The sequence below is a fragment of the Balaenoptera borealis genome (genome assembly GCF_965194805.1).
Source record: "Balaenoptera borealis genome assembly, chromosome: 13".
In the NCBI taxonomy this organism is placed as follows: domain Eukaryota; kingdom Metazoa; phylum Chordata; class Mammalia; order Artiodactyla; family Balaenopteridae; genus Balaenoptera; species Balaenoptera borealis.
The window spans coordinates 27,191,743-27,216,070 of NC_138870.1; the positions used below are offsets into that span (position 1 = coordinate 27,191,743).

General features: G+C 38.0%; 2 protein-coding genes across 10 annotated transcripts in view; one reads left to right on the top strand and one right to left on the bottom strand.

Moving 5' to 3' along the window:
• Nucleotides 1–54: 54 nt before the first annotated feature.
• ETFBKMT (electron transfer flavoprotein subunit beta lysine methyltransferase) lies at nt 55–6,072 on the top strand. Of its 3 annotated transcripts, XM_082352274.1 has the most exons (4): nt 55–167; nt 1,718–2,095; nt 4,289–4,419; nt 5,182–6,072. In XM_082352274.1, exons 2-4 carry the CDS (start codon nt 1,770–1,772, stop codon nt 5,523–5,525), a joined length of 801 nt encoding a protein of 266 aa, XP_082208400.1. In that variant the 5' UTR covers nt 55–167; nt 1,718–1,769; the 3' UTR covers nt 5,526–6,072. The 3 variants fall into 3 exon arrangements, 2 of the variants coding, with proteins under 2 accessions (XP_082208400.1, XP_082208401.1); XM_082352275.1 differs by lacking the exon at nt 1,718–2,095 and having other exon boundaries at nt 63–167; XR_014233668.1 differs by lacking the exon at nt 55–167 and having other exon boundaries at nt 1,981–4,801; nt 5,182–5,293.
• A 2,495-nt stretch (nt 6,073–8,567) lies between these two features.
• The window catches only part of AMN1 (antagonist of mitotic exit network 1 homolog), a 62,468-nt gene continuing 46,707 nt past the window's right edge, over nt 8,568–24,328 (bottom strand). For 5 of the 7 annotated variants that reach the window (XM_082352281.1, XM_082352276.1, XM_082352278.1 and 2 more), the window contains 2 exons: nt 21,891–22,002; nt 8,568–10,208 (listed from right to left, as the gene is read on the bottom strand). In XM_082352281.1, the coding sequence (XP_082208407.1) occupies nt 10,135–10,208; nt 21,891–22,002 (186 nt within the window). In that variant the 3' untranslated portion in view covers nt 8,568–10,134. Of the gene's footprint in view, nt 10,209–19,231; nt 19,317–21,890; nt 22,003–24,328 lie in introns of all 7 variants that reach the window. The other 2 variants (XM_082352282.1, XM_082352277.1) reach the window with 1 other exon arrangement.

Below are 24,328 nucleotides of genomic sequence, written 5' to 3' on the forward strand. Positions count from 1 at the left end.
GGGTGGGGACGCAGGGCGGGGGTGGGGGTGCTGGGTGTTGGGGGCCGGCTCTGGGGTGGGAGGTGGGACCCAGCGTGCAGTTGTAAAGAAGGCGCTAAAAGAGGCGCAAAGGCGAGTGACCGACCTGCCCTGTGCTTAGCTTCCCAGGACGGTGTTAGCACAGCCAGGTAAGGAGAAAAGGAGGACTGTGCCTGCCCCTTTAAGACTGACTCCCGTCCTCCTTCGAGGGAAGTTACGTGCTAACACTTTGGAACTTGCCCCTTTAAACCTGTTTTCTTTCCTTACCAGTTAATCCATGTACCAAGTGTCCACCGCATAATCATATATTCATAACGGATGCTTCATTGGGGCTGGCGTGGGCGGGGCATCATCGGTCTGCATGACAGGGTGTCGAAAATCAATCACCTTGTATTTGCTCTGCTTTCTTTTCAAACCTTAGGCTCGTGCGATTCAAGGGCTGACCCAATCCTTCCCTACACAATTAGTCCAATGAGGTCAGGTTGTTAGAGACCCTGAAATTAAAAGGGATAAACGTGGGCTGGCACACCCACTTAAGGTCTATCCTTGGTTCACAGACAGACATTTTGCCCCTCCTCGTGTCTTGGTATTTTAACTAATTGCCCACGTTTAAAAGTGGGAGTTTATGGGTAAATAGCTGGATTGTTTTGAGAAATTGAAAGATCTGGCCACGTGTCCCCTGGCTGCCTCCTTTGGACTGTTTTGAAGTAGTTTCCAGTTTGCCACAGCCCTTCTGTGATCTAACAACCAGCCTGCATCACACATTTATCACCAGTCTGGCCCTGGGTAGGCACTTGAGTTTGGGGCCCCTACTCTAAATACTTGGGTGGACATAAGACTATTTATATATTTATGCAGAACAGATCAGAGGTCCCAAACAACTGGGTGTATAATTCATGCTTAAACTGCTCTTCCTCATTCTTATTTTTATCAAGGTGTCTTTCTATTAAGTCCAGGTTTGGTAAAGATGACTCATCAGAGGTATTTACAGAAAGAGATTTGGGAGTTGATATTCTTTTATTACAATTAAATCCATAGTTTTTTGTTTGTTTTGTTTTGTTTTTGTTTGTTTTTAGGAAAACACCTGAATCTTGATTACATTGATGTTTTATGCTAGGACTATCTTTATTGAGCCAGTCAGTATAATTTGTATATCTCTAACCACAGTTACAATTTGGTAATCTGCACAATCTTGGCTAGACTTCATAAAGGCAAGAACTGTGTTTGCCCTGATAATTGCTCTATTCCATCACTAGAATCTAAGCTTCCTGAAGGTGGGGACTTTATTTTGTTCACAGTTGCTAAGCACAGTGCCTGCTTAAAGGGAAGTGATTTATTAAATGAATGAAAGAACTTTAAAGGTATACTTTATTTTATATAAAAGGCGTGTTCCTGAGGATTCTCTGAAAATCAGATGCTTGTGTATTTGTTGTTATAAGTTATTAAAAAGGGTTCTGTTGTGGAAAGGCATCTTTTAGAAGATTGGATTTTCCTAAATTAATGCACCAACGCTTTCACCTAAAATGAACTTGCACTTGTGCATCATCTGCTACAGAGCTAACACTAACATTTTCTTACTATGCAATAGGATTTGGAAGTGTTGGTGAGCCTTGGAGTTTTCAGTATCATTTATGTTTTTAGAGGTCCAGAGATTCCAGTTGAGATCAGTTTGGCAGCCAGACCCTTATTCTTTCCCCAGGAGGAGCAGCTGTTATCAAGAGAAGCACCAACAAACCTGTGCTTTGGGACCTATGGCCTTGCGCCCAGGTTGGAGAGCGTTTACATCATTTGCCATGAACCGCTGTAGTGTCCTTCGGAAGGCTGTGAGAAGCGGTGGTTTTCCCTTGCTTCCCTGGGGCCACTGCCCCTGGAGGGGAACTGGAAGCTTTTTGGACCCTGAGATGAAAGCTTTCCTGGAGGAGAACACTGAAGTCACCAGCCGTGGTAGCCTCACCCCTGAAATCCAGTTGCGGCTTTTGACCCCCAGATGCAAGTTCTGGTGGGAGAGAGCTGACCTGTGGCCCCACAGTGATCCTTACTGGGCAATCTACTGGCCAGGAGGCCAAGCCTTGTCTAGGTATGGCCGTAAGTGAAGCGGGAGCCTTTAGGGCTCCTCATATCCTTACTCTTTTCAGCCCCTTCCAACTCCTCATTCTCCCTGCTCCTCACAAAAAAACAGAGTAAAACCCCAAATTCTTTTCTTAATTTAGAGCAGTTTAGGAATAGTGTTGGGTTGCTTTGTTGCATAGCTTTACCTTCTGCTCCAAGCTGATCAAGGTGTTTCCCGATATATAGCTCTCTCCCCAAGAGAAATCCTAAGTCAGCTGTCAAGACCCTAGATAGCTGGTAATGATCCAGAAATCTCACACTGTTCTCAGGTTCATGGTTCATGATATGATGCATGGCCGGTGCAGAGTTCCTCAGTGGAGCTTAAAGCCTCAGTCCTTCAGGTCGCCTGGTTTAATCCTGTAAATGTTGCTCCTTAAACCTCACACTTCCTCCATCATTGCCTCTTCCCAAGCTCCCAAAGAACGAGGGATGTGAGTGATTGGGACATTACTCAGGTGAACTCTGGAGTTGCACGTGCATTAAAATGATTTTTTAAAAAATATTTATTTATTTCTTTATTTGTCTGTGTTGGGTCTTAGTTGTGGCATGCGGGCTCTTAGTTGCGGCACTGCCTCTGCATTTTTAAGGTTCCCCCTTTCCAACTCCCCATACTGCAAAGGTCTTCTTTAGGACATTTTCTCACACATTCACACAGTGCTTTTTATTAAAACAGCCGCTGAAACAAAGGCAAGAACTTAACAGCATTTTAATCTAGTCTTTGCTCTTAGACTGGCAAATGATTTAATCTTTTTATACCTTGAGGTTACAAAACTGAAGGGAAAAGGATAAGGACTTCTCTTTCACAGGAATGGTATGGTCTAGCAGAATTCAGGTTGTATATAGTTTTAAATGCAAAATAAATAAATGCAAACATAGAGCTTTCTGGAGAATCCTAAGTTCTGGAAAGCTTTCTAATATCTAACAAGTCCAATATTCTGGCTGTTGTGTTGCCAAATTTTCAAGCTTTATTTACTTACATCATTTAAAAAAATACATTTTAAGTGATATCTATACAAGTTTTTATCAACTCCAAATATAAGTGCAATTAAATTCCTTAAGAGACTGTCTGAATCAGAGGTCACAAATAGGTGATCCACAGATGTGTTTTCTTTGGCCTTTACTTGTAAACTTAAAAAAAAAATCAGTTGCTAACATTTAAAACTTGAGGGATTGCATGTAAAAATTTATTTTGATTTGAAAAAGAAAGAATCTCTGGGGAATTCCCAGGTGGTCCAGGGGTTAGGACTTGGCGCTTTCACTGCCTGGCCTGAGTTCAATCCCTGGTCGGGGAACTAAGACCGCACAAGTCACGAGGCAAGGCCAAAAAAAAAAAAAGAATATCTGATAACACTGGATTTAAATCTCTGATAACACCCCATTTCTATGGGGCAACAATTAGCTCAAGATGGGTAACAGCTGTCCCTTTAGACAGGGTACTACATCCCTGCCTTGCCATAGTTCCTTAGTCTTTTTTTGGCTTGCCGGATCTTAGTTCCCTGATAGGCCCTCAGCAGTGAAAGCGTGGAATGCTATCCACTGGACCGCCAGGGAATTCCCTCTGCTCTTCTTTATTATTACAATACTAAGGTCAAGTGTCAGTTGACATTTATTATTTCAGTGTTTTCCCATTCATCTTCACTTGCTTGGTAACTACTTAGCCCAGGTCCAAATTCTTTGGTTGAACTGGACTTTGATCGTACCTTACCAGAGAGGTCATTATAAAACAGTTCAAGCAGTAGGTAAAACCATTCTCTGTTGAACAATGAAGAGGAGACTGTGAATTTTGCATCTAGCTTACTGAGTCCTGATTTTAGCAGTGTTTTGTCAGTCTATGTTTTTGGTGCTTAGTAGTTTCTGGGTCATAGTAAGTGCTCAGTACTTCTAAAAAGTTGACTTGAAGAGCACGATTAGTCAGTTGTATGGAACTGCTCTTCACACCTGCTAAAGAGAAAGAAAATGACTAGGTCCTCTCTCTGCCACCTCTGCCCAGCTTTTAAGATTGACATTTTATCTCATTCTAGTCAGGCCAAACTTGCCAATGTTGGACCAAATTCTTCTAAGTTTCACCATTTCTTTGTCCAGTCAATCCAAAGGAAAATTTTGGTACACCTCTTATTGACCTTCTCCTATCTTAATGTTTTCCCTTTTCTTTCTAATTTAGGTATCTTTTGGATAATCCTGACGTTGTCAGAGGAAAATCTGTGTTAGATATTGGGAGTGGATGTGGAGCTACAGCTATCGCTGCTAAGATGAGTGGAGCTTTAAGGATCTTGGCCAATGACATAGACCCTAGTAAGAATTTCACATTTTAAAATATTTGAAGCTCATCTTTTTTTCTTCCAGGATAAATATCTACAGATGCCTCAACCCATCATAGCCTAGCCCATTTCCATGTGAATCTTATAATCTGATATTGTGAACTTACTCAGTGGGACATTATCTGTGGGAATCCTGTGAGGCCTGAGTTGATGGTGCATTTTTCACAGGAGGACTTCCATTTGTGTCTGGCAGATATACCAAAGTGATACCAACCTGGGAGCACTTACTGTTGGTCATTGCTGGGCTAGGGATTTCCTGAAATATGTAGGTAGTGTTTATTTGACCAAAACCCAAGTGAAGATAGGCCTGTGTCTTTGAGGGAGATTTTATTCCATTCGAACCCAAGTTGAGACAGGTAAGTTTTAATTTTATCTGATTTTCTTCTAGTCTTCCCTTTCACTGAGGATCTAGCCCTTGAGGAGCCTTATTGTATATGGGGTCTCAGTTCCAACTTGTCATCCTGCTCAAGCACAAGGCTTGTAGATCAGCAAATGTTCCTTAAAACCTCAACATTTCCAGGTGTTTGGTATTGTTTTATTTTCAGGATATTCATATATTTGAGAATTGCAGGAAATAGCTTATATTGGCATATACTTTAGGCTTCTTTACCTAAAAAACAACTTTCAACAGAAAGGGAAAAAAAACATTGTTGGAGATTTTCTAGATTATTTAAATTAATTAATAGGGAATTAAAACAACCTAGCATATACCAATTCACTATGTGCTTTTTTAAAGTTGCAGGAATGGCTATTACACTAAACTGTGAGTTGAACCAACAGAATCCTTTTCCCATTTTAACCAAAAACATACTGGATTTGGAACAAGATAAGTGGGACCTTGTTGTGCTTGGAGATATGTTTTATGATGAAGACCTTGCAGACAGTCTACATCAATGGCTGAAAAATTGCTTTTGGGTCTACAGAACTCGAGTACTTATTGGTGACCCTGGGCGACCCCAGTTCAGTGGACATAGCATTCAGCATCAACTGCACAAAGTAGCAGAATATTCACTTCCAGAGCCTACTAGGCAGGAGAACAATGGACTGACAACAAGCACGGTGTGGGATTTTCAGCCTTGAGCTGTTGAAGTACCTCCGATATGGATATAGCTATGTTTGTGTTTAACCCTATAAGACTGTCCAGTTCAAAGAAGGCAACTCGTGTTAAATGGAAAATCTTGTTTCCAAAATATGAAGGTTAAAGTTTTGTCACCCTTTGTCATGTAACTTGTTCTGCAGTAAGCCAAATATAGAAATCTCTATCTGAAATTTTTTTTCTAGTTTTACTGCTAGAATATAATTATAGAAGGCAATATCCACATGTAGTTTAAGTAGCTGAGAGGAATTAGATATTTTAGCACAGTCTCTTTCTATAGTTGAGGACAACTATGATGTATCTTTGAATTAAACAAAATAAAAATTACAGAAGAACACTATATTTTAAAAAATTATCTGTTAAGATCAGAGATGCAGTTGGTATGGTACAGAATACAGTAAGTCCCCTACATACGAACCTTCAAGTTGTGAACTTTCAAAGATGTTACAGTGCCCCTGTATGCCAGCTGTTGTGCTGTACTACCGTACTTTTCAAGGTACTCTACTGTAAGATTAAAAATGTTTTATTTTTTGTGTTTTTTTATGATTATTTGTGTGAAAAGTATTATAAGCCTATTACAGTAGAGTACTATATAGTTGATTGTGTTAGTTGGGTACCTAGGCTAACTTTGTTGGACTTATGAACCCACTCTCGTAATGGAACTCGTTCATATGTAGGGGACTTACTGTACATGGGCTTCGGAGTGAGGCCACTCTGTCACTTTCTAGTTGGGATTTTGGGCTACTTAAGCTCTCTGGGCTTTCATTTCTTCACCTATAAAATAGTAATAAAATTTAATAAACTGCACCTCAAAGGGTTATTATAATAACTGAAAGTATAAAATGTATAATATAGGATAAGTATATAATAGGGCATCAATTAAGAAACACAGATAAAGATTTTATAATTTCCTACATACTCAGTACTGTGATACCTTATGATGCCTCTTTATGGTTTACTAAGGTCAGCTAGAAATTGGTTATGCCACCACTACATGCCCCAGCTTGTCAGGATCTTATATGTCAATAAGAACATTAGGACATAAATGAAAAACAATGTGAAGAAGAATGTGTATAGTATACACTATTTATGTAAAAAAGATGCATGTATATACCTACATGTGAATGTATATGTAAAGAATACATATTTACTTGTAGTAGATATAGAATATCCCTGGAAAGATAAGTAAGAAACTGGTAACAGTGGTTGTCTTCTGAGAGGGTACCAGATGGCTGGTGGATGAGGGTGGTAGGGAGACCTAGTTCTTACTTTTGGGTCGTGTAATTTTGTACCGATTATACGTACTATATTTCTTATTCTCCAATTTAAAACAAAACGTGACCACGATATATGTTACAGGTATAAAACGCAGCCTTGCGATTGTACCGTTGACCCTTGTACAACATGGGCGTTAGGGGTGCTGACTACCCCACCCACCCCCTGGAGTTGAAAATCTATGTATAACTTTACAGTCCACATCCAAGTTTCTGCATCTGGGGATGGATCGCGTAGTACTGTAGTATTTATTGAAACAAACCAAACAAAAAACACATATAAGTGCAGTTCAAACCCGTGTTGTTCAAGGGTCAGCTGTACTCTCGTGTTCTCATATACTGCTTAGGAATTGTTTATGACACTTGCATTATATGCTTTCTAATAATACACACATGCCAGTGGGATTAGGATACCAGGGAGACATGATCAGAGCTATAGTCTTTCAAAAGAAATGTAGAGAAAGCATTTAAGGGCAGGTTGTTGCTTAGGGAGGAAAACGGTATCATTAGGTGGGAGTTTTGGAGCTGGGTCACAGAGGATCTTGTGATTCTTGAACTCTGGAAGTCAGAGTTTATTACAACCCAATGAATCAACTCTTGTTGTATCCAATTTCCATTGGTCTACTGGGGCTTAATTATAAACTCAAAATTTTGATTCAGCATTGGTTAAAATTAATGGAAATTATAGGCTACAGTGGCACTGGGTGGCATTTGAGAGGAAAGAGTTTTGTTGACATATTCCTTGAAAATTCAGGATAGTCTTCTGGGTATTGTCCTTCTCAGCAAGATAAGAAAGAAAATTAAAGGAAATTATACTCTGGAGCACTGTTGGAAATCAGCTTGAAGAGGCGAAGAGTAGATTTAATTTTAAATATCTACACGGGACTTCCCCGGTGGTCCAGTGGTTGACAATCTGCCTTCCAATCCCTGGTTGGGGAACTATGATGCCATATGCCGCAGGGCAACTAAGCCCACGCATCACAACAAGAGAGAAGCCCAAGCGCCACAATGAAAAGCCTGAGCGCCGCAACTAAGACCCAACACAGCCAAAAATAAATAAATAAATAAATAAATTAAAAAATAAATATCTACAACACTGTTTCTGTTATCCTTTCTTGATTATTTATGAGGAAGGTACAAGAAGGTCTTTGAGACATCCAAATATTACTTAAAATATTTTTAAATCGCCCATATATGTAACAGTGATCCTTGAAATGACTTCATAGCATAACAAACGTTTGTATTAAGACTGTTCACGTTTAAAGAGATTATTGATATAGTTGGATTAATTTCTACCATATTTATAACTGTTGCCTTTGTTCTTTGTTTCTTTTTTGTGTTCTACTTTTTCTGCCTTTTCTGGTTTTATCTTTTTTGTGTGTGCTGCATCTCACGGCTTGTGGGATCTTAGTTCCCTGACTAGGAATCAAACCCCCGGGCCCTCGGTGGTGCGAGCACAGAGTCCTTAACCACTGGACCACCAGGGAATTCCCCCTTTTCTGGTTTTAATTGAGGATTTTATGTGATTCCATCTTCTCTCCTCCCTTAGGATGTCAGTTATATTTATTAAAAAAATTTTTTTAGCAGTTGCCCTAGAGTTTGCAGTGTATATTTACAACTAATACAAGTCCACTTTGAAATAACAAACACTGTACTGCTTCATGATTTTCAGTTTGTTCAGCTTTTATCTTGTGAGGACAGGAGTGATGACTTCCAATCTCTGTACATGTCACAGACCAGAAACTCGAAGTATGGGTATTACTTTTATTTATTTTCTTGTCTATTAAGTCAACAAATATTTGGGTGCTTATTATGTACCAGACACTGTTCTAGGCATTGGAGGTACAGCAGTGAAAAAAAGAGAAATAATTTCTGTCTTCATGAAGCTTATATACTAGGGTGGGGAGACAGATAATAAATAAAAAATAAAACAGATGTCAGATGGTGACAGATGGAAAGGGGAAAAACAGAGTTTAGAGTGACAGGTAAGGGTGACAGGGATAGGCAGGATAGAGACGGGAGACCCAAATTTTAAACAGAGTGCTGAGAAACAGCTAAGATAACTAGCAGTATGAAAAAAAAGATCAAGCTGCCAACTGCTTTAGGATGATAAATCCTTTACAGACTCTAAAAATCTGATACCTTAGATCTTGAAACTAGTTTTCCCAAAAGCAGAAAAAGCTACTGACTTGGTTAGGTGTTCAATATTAAATCTTACTGAATTTGTCTTTAGAAAAATTTCATAGATGGAACAGGCCTTACCCATTTTACACATATATACATATGTACCACCTTTGCAGTGGCAATATATGTATCTACGCTATAAACATATCACATTTATAAAGTAGTTAATAGTAAGGACAAGAAGTAGAGTTGAATATGTAAACCCTTCCCTCTAAACATATACAAGAAATCTACCATACCACACTTACCCTGTTATTCACTACATCACAGTAAAAATAGGAAATCTTTAAGGAAGTCCCACTGAGACAGGCTCATGGCACAGGGAATATGCTGAATTTTGGGGTAGTTTAAGCACAGTACACTTCAGAGAATTTTGTGATTATAGAGAGTAATACATTTCATTTGAAAACTAAGACCTGTGTGTTTATTTCACAATGTGAAACCAGTAGAGCTTCAGAATACAACTTCCGTGATGACATTTCGTGTTTACTCATTCTTACGCATTCTTGACTGCAGTTTTTAAGGATGAAAGTTTGTAGATGAATAGCATGTATTTGGGAAAAGTAGCCATACTCAGTAACATTCATATGCTGAATGGCTAAGGTATATGATGTCCTGGATTATGACATTAAACTATTATATTTCTTTGTTTCATTGAAATAATAAATTCTGTGAAGAAGTTACAGGCCTGATGTTCAGCTTTGCTTTTTGGCCAGTGGACATTTAAATAATTTGGAAGGTAGCAGCCAAAAAATAGCTAGGAAGGTAATTATGCTTTTAGAAATATCTTTACTTAGAATTCTCCTAATGTTTATCCATATTGGTAAATCTCTCTTACAGCAGCTCAAATATCTAGGTAGGAGAAGGAAATTTCCAGGCAAACAGGTAATTTAAAACTTTGCTATTAAGGAAACAAACACAATACCCTCCCCAAATACATCAGAGGGCATGCTAGGATTGCCATTTCAAGAACAATCACTCCTCAAACAAACTTAGAAATAATAGCACTATTAAAATGTTTAAGAGCCTGGTTAACTTCAAAGCATAAATCATATTATTGGAAAGCCAATCTCTAGATCATTGTTTCCTGGGAAAGTAGTATGAAGATCATAGCTTTGATAAGCTTCAGTAAGCATCAATATACAGTCCACGTCACTTGCTTTAGTTTGTTTGGGCCTACCAATTGCTCCAAGACTTCTCGTGAATGATCTACAAAAGAAAACAATGACAATATATTAATTCATAGTAATCAAAGATCTTGAATGTGTCCTCATGTATAAACTGGGGATGATGATAACTATTATATCTCATAGGGTTATTTAAAGGATTAAATGAGATGATATATAAAGCATACTATAAGCTAAAAATACATTTAATTAGTGGTAACCATCACTATTATTAGCTGCAGTAAACATATCATAGTAATACTTCTAAAAAACAGGTATTTACTGTTTTCTCTGTAATTTCATCTTAATTTCACCAACCAGAGAGTAATAGGGTTAAAGTTTCTCAGGGTCCTGGCAGGAAGTAGATGACACACTAAACTAGGGTGCTTGAACAGGTTTTAACTATAAAGGAGTGATTAAAGCAAGCATGATTAAAGAAAGCCAACAGGTATGCAACATGCCCATAAAGGTTAGGGGACAGAGTAGTTACTAGAACAGGACAACTTAACCTGTAGTTGAACATTTTTCCATGTCATATAATATTTATAAAACATGATTTTAAATAGATAACTATTACATGAATTCCTTGTAATTTAACCAATCTGTATGACTGGACATTTAGATGGTTTTCAATTATTCACAATATATAGCAGTGATTTTAATATGGTTTACATATCTTTTGCAAAGTCAGTTTTACAATATCTTTTAATGCTTTTAATGCTTTAATGCAAAAACACTGCTAAAATTTTATTACTTTAAAAATTATTCAGGAGTTTAATAAACTTGTTCCATAGATACAACCTATGTTGTATGTATAACATATCTCTAACCTAGTCTTGGGAAATTTCTTAGTTTAGTCGTTCTCAGACTTAAAGATTTCGTAGACCACTAGGAAAAAAAGCAGGCCCAACATATGGTTACTAAGTTTTATTTTAAGTAAAACAAAAATAAGCCAAAACATTAAAGATTTAGTGCAAGAAAGAGAACTAGAGAGTGTTTGGAAACAAGAAGTTATAGTTGTGAAAACAAAGGTTTACTTCAGCAGCTAAATTTTTTAAAAGCAGCTAAAAATATAACAAATGCAGTTTTCATTGTCATAAAAAATATCAGTTATTATAGAGGAAGTCTGTTATTACAGGAGATCTAGATTAAGGACAGGTTTCAAATAGGTTGAAAGTAAAAGGATGGATAAAGATATATCATGCAGACAGCAACTGTAACAAAGCTGTAGTGGTTATACTAATAGAAGAGGGAGGAACACTTTCCAACTTATTCTATGAGGACAGTATTACCTTGACACCAAAGCCAGACAAAAACATCACATACACAGAAAACAACAGACCAATATTTCTTATGAATATGTACTCAAAAATCCTCAATAAAACACAAGCAAACCAAATCTAGCAACACAGAAAGGGTTATATGCCATGATCAACTGGGATTTATCCCAGGAATGCAAGGTTAAACATCTGGAAATTAATTAATGTAGTACACTGTATTTGTTTCCTCTTGCTGCTGTAACAAATAATCACAACCTTAATGGCTTAAAACAACACAAATTTATTATTGTACAGTTTTGAAAGTCAGAATTTCAAAATGGGTCTTACTGGGCTAAAAGCAGGTATTAGGAGGTTAGCATTCTTTTTGGAGGCTCTAGGGGAGAATCCACCTCCCTGACTCTTCCAGCTTCTAAAGGCCACCACATTCCTTGTATTCCTCCATATTCAAAGTGAGCAACATTGGACAAAGTCTTTCTTATGCTGCCATCTCTATGGTTCTCCTTCTTCTGTCTCCCTCTTCTACTTTTAAAGACCCTTATGATTACATTGGGCCCACCTGGGTAATCCAGGATAATCTCCCTATTTTAAGGTCAATATACTTGTAGGTTCTGAGCATTAGAACATGGACATCTTTGAGTGGGGGCATTTTTCTGCCTGTGGCACCCATATTAATAGAATAAAGGACAAAAACCACATAATCATTTCAATAGACACAGAAAAGGCATTTGATAAAATCCGACATTCATGATAAAAACATTCAACAAACCAGAAACAGAAAGGAACTTCCTCAACCTGATAAAGGGCAACTATGAAAAACCCACCACTAACATCATCCTTAATGGTGAGAGACTAAATATTTTCCCCCTAAGATCAGGAACAAAGATAAGGATTTCTCCTTTTGCCACTTCTATGCAACACTGCACTGGAGGTTCCAGCCATGGAAATTAGGGAAGAAAAAGAAAAGGAATTCATGTTGGAAAGGAAAAAGTAAAACTATTTGTAGTTAGGTAATATGGTACTAAGGAATCCACTAAAAATTAGAACTAATAAATGAGTTCAGCAAGGTTGCAGGGCACAAGATCAATATACAAAAATCAATTTATTTCTACACAATGAACAATCCAAAAATTAAAAGCAGCTCTTTGCCCTTTTCCTGTTTGCCCATTTGTGTTCCCCTCTAACCTTAAAAGAACCTAATTATAGGAATGAGATCACTAAGCAATTGAAACTAACTCCTGACTTATGCTCTCCTGAATGCACACCATGCCTTGTCTAACCTGTTGATTCTTTTCCTAGATAAAAAGAAGTAAGAATGAAGAATTAAGCAGTTAAAAAAATGACTTGCTTTCTACCCCCAACAGCTCCCTTAGCAATCCTGCAGGCAGACCACGCAGGCAAGGTTTTCTTCTCTCTGAAGAAAGAGTCAGCCAGTCTGCACTCAATGGAGAATGATGCAAAACCCAACCTCATGCCTCAATGATTCAATGAGATTCTTTCCCCCATTTTTCCATTAAAAACTCTCATGGCTGAGCAGAATCTTTGGAGTTGGCCTCTGGACACGAGTTTACCGTCTCCCCAGATTGCCAGCTTTTCTTTTTCTTTCTTCTTCTTCTTCTTATTTTTGGTCACACCGTGTGGCTTGCATAATCTTAGTTCCCCGAGCAGGGATTGAACCGGGGTGCTTGGCAGTGAAAGCACAGAGTCCTAACCACTGGACTGCCAGGGAATTCCCCTGGCTTTTCTGATTAAAGCAGCTTTTCTTTTCTTTTTTTAATGGTGATATCTTTTTATTTTTTCTATTATTTATTTTTGGCTGCGTTGAGTCTTCGTTGCTGCACGCGGGCTTTCTCTAGTTGCGGTGAGAGGGGGCTACTCTTCCTTGTGGTGTGCAGGCTTTTCATTGAGGTGGCTTCTCTTTGTTGCAGAGCACAGGCTCTAGGTGCACGGGCTTCAGCAGTTGTGGCTCGCGGGCCCTAGAGCACAGGCTCAGTAGTTGTGGCGCAAGGGCTTAGTTGCTCCGCGGCATGTGGGATCTTCCCAAACCAGGGCTCGAACCCATGTCCCCTGCATTGGCAGGTGGATTCTTAACCACTGCGCCACCAGGGAAGTCCCAAAGCACCTTTCTTTTCTACTGACACTTGCCTCTTGAATTACTGGCATATGAGTGGCAAGCAGCCAAACCTGGTTTCCGTTACAAAATGAAATTAAGAAAATAATTTCATCCACATTACCATCAAAAAGAATAAAATACTTAGGAATACGTTTAACAAAAGAAGTGAAAAGCTTATACTCTGAAAACTACAAAACATTGTTGAAAGAAATCAAAGAAGATCTAATAAATGGAAAGATGTCCATGTTCATAGATCAGAAGACTTAGTATTAAGATGGCAGTACTCCCCAAACTGATCTACAGATTCAATGCAATCCCTAGCAAAATCCCAGCAAACTTTTTAAAAAGAAATTGACAAAACGATCCTAATATTTACATAGGAATTCAAGGGACCCAGAAGAGCCAACACAGTTTTGAAAAAGAACAAAATTGGAAACGTGTACTTCCCGATTTCACTTTAGCTGGTGATTCTAAGACTATTTTGGCATTTTTACTAGTTATGAATATATTATCAAATATGATATGTAAATATTTGTTTTCTGACTATATTTGTGACTCTTCTGTAGGAATTTATTATTGCACATAAATAGAAAAACATTTTTCCCTCTAGTTGTGAGCATACAGTATATTTTTATGTAATTTTAAAAACTGGATGCTAGAGGGCAGTATTACATTACTCAAATTCTCCTCAGGCAGCTTTTCTTTTCCCCATAAAAAGTATAGAGTATTTAGAGCAGTGAGTCAGTAGTAGGAATATTCGATGCCTGTAAGTTTATTACGCTGTAGGGAGAAACTGGGGGGTCTCTAAGTATTTCATGATCTCTTGCCAGAATACTCTGTAGAAACTGTGGAGGAGGAAAAAGAATTTTCTTTACCCTTCTGAGTTCTTGGCTGAGATCCCCTGTGACCAAAGACAGATTAACAAGAGAAAAACAAACAGAAGTTTATCAACAAGTATACTTCATGTATACATGGGAGATACCCGGGAAAAATGAGTAAACTCCCTGAGACGGCCCAAGCCACCACCTTAAATACCATCTTCAGCTAAAGACAAAAGAAAGATTTTGGGGTTGTTGGGAGACCGGTTATGGGAAGTTACCAGGAAAAGCATAGTAAACAAGGGTAATGAAACCAGGCAGGACCCTCCTGGGTACAAGCCCCTCCATGTCTCCCACTTCCTGTTTGCAGAAAAAGCTTTCCTCTCCTAGGCCTTCCCCAAGTTCCAAAGAGCAGACTCAAACAGTTAATGATTAGAGAAGTAGAAAATGCAGAAACAAAGAAAGCAGGCAAGCAAGAAAAGTAATAATAGCTTGAACAATAGAGTCACAGGACGCCTAGTTCCTCCTGAAGGGATAGAGATAACAATCTGACATATCTTTGAGTTGTTCTGCAGAAACTAGGACCGCCCCCCCCCCCACCCCACCAGGTGAAGGATGTTGACTACATGCTGACCACCAGCACACAGACCCCAGCCAGACTGGCTGGAACCAGGAGACTGATGATTAAGATTCCCAGAACATCACCCTGTTATTTCACCACCAACCAATCAGAAAAATGTCCACGAGTTGATCGCACACCCTGTGACCCTCATCCCTAACGTTGTCTTCAAAACCCCTGACTGAAAGCCATCAGGGAGTTCCAGTCTTTTGAGCATCAGCTGTCCTTTCTCCTTGCTTGCACCCTGCACCACAACCCGGTGTCAGCAGATTGGCTTTGCTGCACATGGAGCAAGGAGACCTGATTTCGGTTCGGTAACAGTAAGATTCACTATACAGATTTAAGTCAGTGCCTTCACTGAATATGATTCTGATTTAGAGTCACCCTTCCCTTCTTAGTACAGAGAGGGAGACACTTTACAAATGGAGATTTCCTTTATAAATGTAAACTTTCCTTACAAAAGGGTAACTTCTACTGCTTTCAGAGCTCCTCCAGTGTCTGCTGTTTCTCAAGAAAAATTAGCTTAAAATAATCTTTATGCCAAAGAGGCATATTTTGGGGTGGCTTATTCTGCCACTCACCAAAACACAGACTCTCAGGACTGAAAAAGACTCTAAAGGTCGTTTATACCAATCTCACTACTGATGCTTGATGTCGCTCTCCTACTTCCTTCCCTTTTCTATTAACAGTGAAACCACTTGACACCAAAGGCTTAGGAAATTGCTCTACTGGGGAAAGAAGTAGAAACTGTGGATTAGGTGATTTAGGTTTTTACTTCCAGTTCTACTATTAACTATTTCTAAGATTTGGGGCAAGCCACCTAAATTCATTGTATCTCTGTTCCCTTATCTTTAAAACAAGGGAGTTGCGTAGATGACTTCTAAGGAACCTTTTACCATCTTTCTAAAAATCTCTGACTAATGTAGTTGGAGACCACTTTTTTTTTTTTTAATTTATTTATTATTTATTTTTGGCTGTGTTGGGTCTTTGTCTCTGTGCGAGGGCTTTCCCCAGTTGCGGCAAGCGGGGGCCACTCCTCATCGCGATGCGCGGGCCTCCCACTATCGCGGCCCCTCCTGTTGCGGAGCACAGGCTCCAGACACGCAGGCTCAGCAATTGTGGCTCACGGGCCTAGTCGCTCCGCGGCATGTGGGATCCTCCCAGACCAGGGCTCGAACCCGTGTACCCTGTATCGGCAGGCAGACTCTCAACCACTGCGCCACCAGGGAAGCCCTGGAGACCACTTTTTGAAAGAGATTCATAACGGGAGCTTTTGGAGCCCCAAGAAAAAGAAGAAACTATGGGAAATATAAATGAACAAACTAAGTTTTTCAAATGATCAAGGAAAATGTAATTTAGACATTTTTATAGAATACACAGTGAAAAAAGTGAGGCTGGACACATTTTTACAAACAATGATCAAGGTTCTAATGCTTCATTACAGTGTATGGCATAAAGAAGTTTCGTAATTCTGGATTAGTAATGGATGAATAAATAGTGATAAGGAAAGAGAATAATATAGGATTTAGAAAATAAAATATATGAAATTTAAGAAGTAGTTGTCCTTGAAGCAAGGAATCAGCTTTAATTACAGGGAAACTCTGAAGCAAACCACTTGGCTCTTTGTGGTATATCTTGACATATTTATTATCCAGGAATCTAAGTAAAGAACTTGCTTATAAAGTAATCAAGCTGAAACAAATCCTCTGATATCACTAAAATTTGAGTCGATTCAATCAAAGTGGCAGATGTCCTGTTGGGTTTTCCTGCCTTTCAATGTAAACATAAAGACTCTAGTGCTAATTGCTTTATTGCCCTTCTAAAACCTAAACTTAGATGCCTGTGATTACTGTGAAACACATCTAGATAATGATAGAAACTGAAATGCATGTCCACTGTAGGAGATTAACAAAACTGTGTGAGTTGAAATTACTGAAAATCATTGCAGATGTAATTGAAATTAAAATAATTTAATACATTTAAAAATTCTTTTCTGCTTCCATAATGTCTATGATTTACAGTATTTTAAATAGCAGCTTAGTTTTTTTGTCTCTTCTGCAGAAATAAAATCAGAGTGCTTCTAACAGTTTCAAGACTTAATTTATAATGTGGAGTTTTGCTTACAGTCTGATTGTAATGTTAAGAAATTTTATAAAAACTTAGAAATACAGTGGAGAAGATAAACCTATTAATTCAGGGAATCTGATGGGTAACTACAGTTGACACTGCCAATTTGGGGGTCAGGTTGCTTTGAGGATAACATAACACTAGAATTGCACAAACATATGATATACATACATTCTTTTTATAGAATATGTATCGTTATTGTCTTATCTAGTCAGATGTGAGCAATCACATGAATACGTAAGAGGAAACATAAGGTGTCATGAAAGAAGAAAGAACATTTATTTATCAGGCAAAAAAAAAAAGCATTTGTCTTCTCTGGAAAAAAGAGAAATTAACAAGTAAATATAAGGTGAATATATTAGCCCACTTTATTTTCATTCAATGATGGCAGCAAAAATATACAATGGTACGTGCTGACGGGAAAGCGGGAAGAGTAGAGATGATCTGCGTAGTTGAAAAACTTCAGCTTTTTTTCTCTTTAAGAAACTTTATTGGTAAAAGCCATTGTATGTGAACTCTTATATTATTATCAGATCACCCAATTTTATGACTGGCAATTATATGTAAGGAAAAGTTGAGGTCCATAGAAGTTAAGTTATTCAATGTTTTGGAGAGATGGTAGGAGACTAGGGATTGGTGCTCATTTCACTTTGTCTTGAGATTTTTGTTTAATCTTAGCACTGTTATTAAAAACTATGTCACAATGGACAAATAACATTTCAGTTTCTCACTTTCCTCTTCTGTGAAAGGAGGGATCAAAATAATAATATATGAATTATTCTGTGTTAAAAAATATGTGGGAAATGCTTGGGTGGGGGGACAAAACGTGCCACCCCAAAATGTCTCTCTGGCATGAGGATTATTTCAAGCTGATAACAATCAAGGCCCGAAAGACTCAAGAAGAAATTTTGACCTTCCCCCTTACTGCCTAAAAGAAGTATAGATCAAGTTATCGCCAGAGGTTGTCTGCAAAGAATATGGGCTAGGTGTGGTGGTGGGAACTCAGCAGGGCCTAGAGATGAGAGTACCTTTATGGCACAATTGCTCTGCATGGCCCAACAAATATTTGTTTACCAAACATTTGCTTTTTCATCTTTCATGTGAATTGCCTTCCTCCCCTTTGAAGTCCCAAACCTCTACCCCCAACATCCTCTTTAGCTGCTGAAAATGTTATTTAAGGTGAGGGTTTCAGCCATTTTGGTGAGTTACTCAGTTCTCCTGGGTCTCTTCCATGTATACATGTTATTAAACTTTGTTTGATTTTTGCCTCTTAATCTGCCTCCTATCAATTTAATTCTTAGACCAGCCGGAAGAACCTAAAAGGGTAGAGGAAAACGTCTAACTCCCTGGCACTTAGATAAAAAAAGTTAAGTTTCTTAGCAATAGTATTTCTCAGAGCCTTTGAGAAATTAATATTCATTATAGTGGTATGTTGCATTTCCCAAACATTTGGACATATAAACGTATTTTGTTTTATGCTTTATCCCTTGATGTCTTCTAGAACACCATACCATGTTAGAACACCATACCATATAACTGTAGTTCGTGAGATCAAGGGATTGTGGGGCAGATCTAGGAAAAAGATACGACCACAAGGTGGCAGTAGCACACAACGAGCTTTAATTGGGCAGCACTTTGATAGGTTTGCATGGAAGGGGAGTCCCTCACAACAGAAGAACTTCCACTTACACAGAAAGGGAGTAAGGTAAGGGAATTCCCAGAAGACTGAGCTGAGGAGGGGGGTTATGTAGCTGTTGCTCAGCAGCAAGATAGTTGGTAAATTCAGTATTCTGAGCCATTATGTGGGTAGGGAAAGATTTAGTGGGATTAAGCTTTCCTAGTATCTATAATCATACCAGGTAGGCATTTCTCTTGAATTCACCAACTGATAATACATCTTTGGTTTCCAGTGATCTCAGTAATTATATAATTTATCTCAAAAGTCTTCTGCTTTAAAAATCAGACTAATCACTGCAACATATTTTCCAGACTTCAAAATTCATATCTGTTAGTCATTTCTATATTGATACAGGCACCTTTAAGCATTTTATTATTGGCCTTGTTGTACTCAAATTTTAAGTTTTTGCTTGTACCTTCTAAAGATTTCATTACCTATAGGGTCTTTGATGATTGCTTTAAGCAGTTTGCCTAAGGTTAAGTTTTTCTGGTTGACTGTGTGTATAGTTTGTCTTCACTTCTATTAAAAGTAGAGGGAAAATGCCAAATTAACTATTTCCAAATTGTAACCAGAAAGATAATCAAGATAAAATTAGCAAAGGCTGAGTTTATAACATGTTATGTAGCCACGTTATCCTGAGACAAGCATAACAGAACATTAAAACATTAACTATTTTAGCTAAGGTTCCAGGACTAGAGGTACCAGCTACTCTCTCATTCCAAAATGAGACACCAGACCACTTGTACATGACTTGCAAATGCTTGGCTGAAAACTCATTTTGGAATCCATGGTGCCTCATCCATTCAAAGATATAAAAGTGTTAAAGTGGGAAGTGACGGAAAACTGGAAATTGAAGAAAGGATTTCTTTGAAGACAGTTATGATTCGAGTTGTAGAAAGAGGGTTGCAGGTGCTTACTCTTGCCTTCAAGCCTAGTGAGAGGGGGCTCTAAGGAGATCAGTTGGAGAATCTGATTCGTCCCTTGGAGCTTGGGAGACACATTACACTAATATCAGACCTAAGAAAACTAAAAAGCAAAAGGCTATGGTAAGAGTCCATGTGGCTAAAGAGAGAACTGACGTTGGGAAATACCTGCACTCTTACTGTCTAAAGTATTGTGTTTCCTGTGGACAGATGTGGGCTGGCATGGGTTGCCTTGTAGTTTGCTCATGAAAGCAACTTGGATGGTCTAGGAAGCCTCAACAGAAAGAGACTGAAGGTGTACTGCCAGCTGCCTGGGCGCAGAGGAAGAAAATGCTAGCTACTAGCCAGAAGAGACACATTTGCTTGAATCAAGAGAACTGTAGATATAGGAGATATATGCAGTGATGAGGCGAGTGGTGGAAAGTGGACCCTGAAGAAGATCCAAAGTGCCCCACTTCTGAGAGAGTACGGATCGGGATCAGCTCACCCGCAGAGCCCTCAGTGCTGCCACTAGATCACAGTGGCGGTAGTCAAGTTAGACTTTTCTTTCCCTTCCCTTCCCTTCTGCTCACTGCAGCCCCACCCTGTACTGACACTGGTGGGGTCAGAAACCATGGTGGGCCAGCTGGGAAAGGGGGAAGAGAAGCGCGAGGTGGTAAAACAGAGAAACTAACAGCGTCCCCTAACCCGCAACAGCCTTTCCACCCACAGCAAACTTGAGCTGACTGGAGGAGCAAAAAGCTTTAATTTGAACTTGTTTGGAGTATTACATGGGTCTAAGACGTTTTAATTACTGAAATGAGAGGGTTTCAGTGATATGAAATGACCAGACTTTTAACTGTCTGAGAATGATAAGAAAAGTCAGTGGCACATGTCGGAGATTTTCATTTGGCTTTGGGAAAAATTAGGCCCTTTAGAGCAAAATTGTAATTAAAATAGTGTGAGGAAAATGGAGTCACTTTATGAGTACCACTTTCTTGTTCAGTGTATTGATTAAATGTACATATAGCTCAGTGAGTAGATTTACATACTTTTAGTTGGTATTCTGAAATTATCAAAAATTGCTGTTATTACACTTCATATATTGTGGTCTCCTCCACCTTACAATAATAGCCTACTTGTTAGAATATAATTTTCTGCCTTGTTTGATGGCCAGAGAGCCTCTGCCTGCCTTCTCATAACCCCAGAATAGTGTTCACATGTACCAATTCCCTGTACTCAGTCACATGAATTTTTCTGGTTCTAAGTTATTTTCTTAAAATTATGATCACTAATTTTTAATAGGTAAAATCATTCACATGATACAAAATTCAAAAGGACAAACGGGTATATGGTGAAAGCTTTTTCCTAGTCTTGTTCCTCCACAACCTTCCCTAGAGGTACCCACTGGTAACAGTTTCTAACGTCACTTTTGATTTTAGCGTTCTGAGAAATGTCTGCCTAAAATAAGATTTAGTCTTCATTATAGATGTCACTGATAACCAGATATAACCCATTACAGGCTTAGTTTAGATTGGCAGTCCAAACACAAGAAAAACCAGAAGATGTCAAAAGGACTTCTAGGATAGTAACTATTAGACTGTAATTAGGAAAATGAGCTGGAAGGGCTGGGCATAAGTACTGACTCACACGTAAGATCCTGGTTATATTGTGGCATGGGACCCACTGTAGGGGTGATGTGAAAGGGGTATCATGGCTCTTATACAAGCCAAAAGGGCTGTGACTACTTTAGTGAAGTACCACATTAGCCAAATGATTCTGAATCTCAATGGCTACAGCTTGATGAGATTACAGTTAACAGGTCATTTAGCATATTTGAAAGATGTAATATTATAAACTTGACTTCATAAAGCATAATGTTTAATATCATGACCACTACCACTGCCACCATCATCATCCTCAAGGTGGTTAACATTTAGTGAGCATTTGCCATCACCACCATCACCATCATCATCGTGACTTAACATTTACTGAGCCCTCACTATGTGCTAGGCACCATATGAAGTGTTGTCAGATAATCATCATGACCAAGTTTATGAGGTAGATACTGTCATTATACGCACTTAATGTGTGGAAACTGAATAATGGAATGGGTTAAGTAATTTACTCAAGGTCACATGGTTATTAAAAGGTGAAACCAAGATTTGAACCCAAGCAGCCTCATACTAACCTGTTACCAGGGGGCATCCATGGAAGAGTAATATACATATCTGAGGACAGCAAGTAAGGACAGCTTCTACAGCCTCATCAGTCAGATTCACACAATATCCCATATGAATCTCCTATTTAAAAATAAAGAAAGTATAATCATAAGAAAAAATAGGACAATAATAACAGTGTGAAAAAGCTTGGGAAATACTGTACTCTGATAACAAAAAACCCAAATATCTACTTGCAAGAAAAACTCTATAGAAAGGACCAGTGAAAGTCTGTAGTAATTTGGAAGGTATAGCAGCTTTAAGATTAAATGCCCAACCACTTTATAAGGCAATTTGGCAGTATCTATTAAAACTGACAATAAGTATCCCCCAGAACCCAGCAATTCCAACTGCAGATGTCCACTATATAGAGAGAAACTCTTGTACATGTGAGTAAGGAAACAACTTATAAGTATGCCAATTGCAATATTATCTGTAATAGTAAAGAAGTGGAGACTGGGTAAATAAATGGTGGTCCATTAATATATTGTAATAAGATAAAACAGTTACAATGAAAAATATCTATTTGTATTAACAGACATAAATCTTAAACATAATGTTAGTTCAGACACTTTAGAAAACAGTATGGCAGCATCTTATAAAGCTAAACATGTACTCAACTATATGACCCAGCAATTTCATTCTAGGTGTTTACCCCCCCAAAATGAAACCATATGTCTACACAAAGACTTGTATGCAAATGTACATAGCAGTATTTATAATAGTCCAAAATTGGAACAACCTGAATGTCCATCAAATGGTGAATGTATGAACAAACTGTGTCATATTCCAGACTATGGAATACTACTCAGCAAAAAAAAAGGAATGAAATATTAACACGTGCAACAACATGGGTGAATCTCAAAAACATTATGCCAAGTGAAAGAAGTAAAAGAAAAAAGTAAAAAACCAAAAGACAATTTACTGCATGATTCCATTCATATAAAAGTATAGAAAAGGCAAAACTATACTGACAAAATCAGTGGTTGCTTGGGAGAGGGCCACAGCAGGGCACTGACTGCAAAGGGATGGGAGAAAACCTCTTAGGGTGATGGAAATATTCTATACTTAACTGTGGTTGTGGTTACAAGGCTGTATAACAATTACCAAAATTCATCACACTGTACACTTAAAATAGGTGAGTTTTATTGTATGTAAATTAAACCTCAATAAAGCTTGAAAAAATTTTAAAACATAATTTTGAATAAAAAAGCAAATTGTAAAACAACACACACACTATGAAACTATTATGTACTATTTAAAAACATATAAAACAATACAATATCTTATTTATGGATATATATACACACACACACACATATGCATAGAGAGAGAGACGAAGTATTCAAATATGCAAGGAAAGATACACAGAAGAGTGGTTACCTCTGAAGGAAGAAAGGGGGAATAAATGAGGGGAGGGAGCTTTAGATATAACATATAATAATTTTTTAAAAAAGAACTGGAACAAATGCAGAAAATGTTAAAATTCAAGTGGTTGGTCCACAGGTCTCTGTTATATTACTTTCTATACTTTTTCATATATTTGAAACATCTATCTTTTGTTTAATGTTCTAATTCAGAACCCTTTTGCATTGCTGGTGAGAATGCAAAAGGGTACAGTTGCTATGGAAACAGTATGGCAGTCTCTCAAACAATTATATATAGAATTAGCATATGATCTAGCTATTTCACTTCTAGGGATATACCCAAAAGAATTGAAAGCAGGGACCCAAACAGATATCTGTACACCTATGTTCATAGCAGCAGTATTCACAATGGCCAAAAGGTAGAAACGTATCAATGGATGAATGGGTTAAAAAAAAATGTGATTATAATGGGCAAATTCATAAAGACAGAAGATAGAACAGAGGTTGCCAGAGGCTGAGGGAGAAGATAATGGGGAGTTATTGTTTAAAGGGTAAAGAGTTTCAATTTGGGATGATGAAAAAGTTCTGGAGATAGTTAATGGTGATGGCTGCACAATGATGTGAATGTACTTAATTCCACTGAATTGTACACTAAAAATGGTTAAAATAGCAATTTTTATGTATATTTGCCCACATTAAAAAAATTTAACAATTCTGGAAATAAGATTCATGTGGTAATTGATACGTATACTTATGGTAATATCAACTTTTCAGGAGAAAAGAAATACTATGTTGGTGTACATATTATAATTAATCATATCTTAGAAATAAAGGAAACTTGAATATATTGAAAACTCATAAAAATTGAGGCAGAAAGCATTGTATATTATACATTGGCAAAGGCATCCTATGATATGAATTGGCAAAGGCTACAGACAATGAAATACAACTGAGAACAACAGATGGAAGGAACAGTGTTCAAGTCAGGTTTCATTTAAAATATATTAAGGCATTAAAAAAAAGAAAATATTCAACTCTGGCAA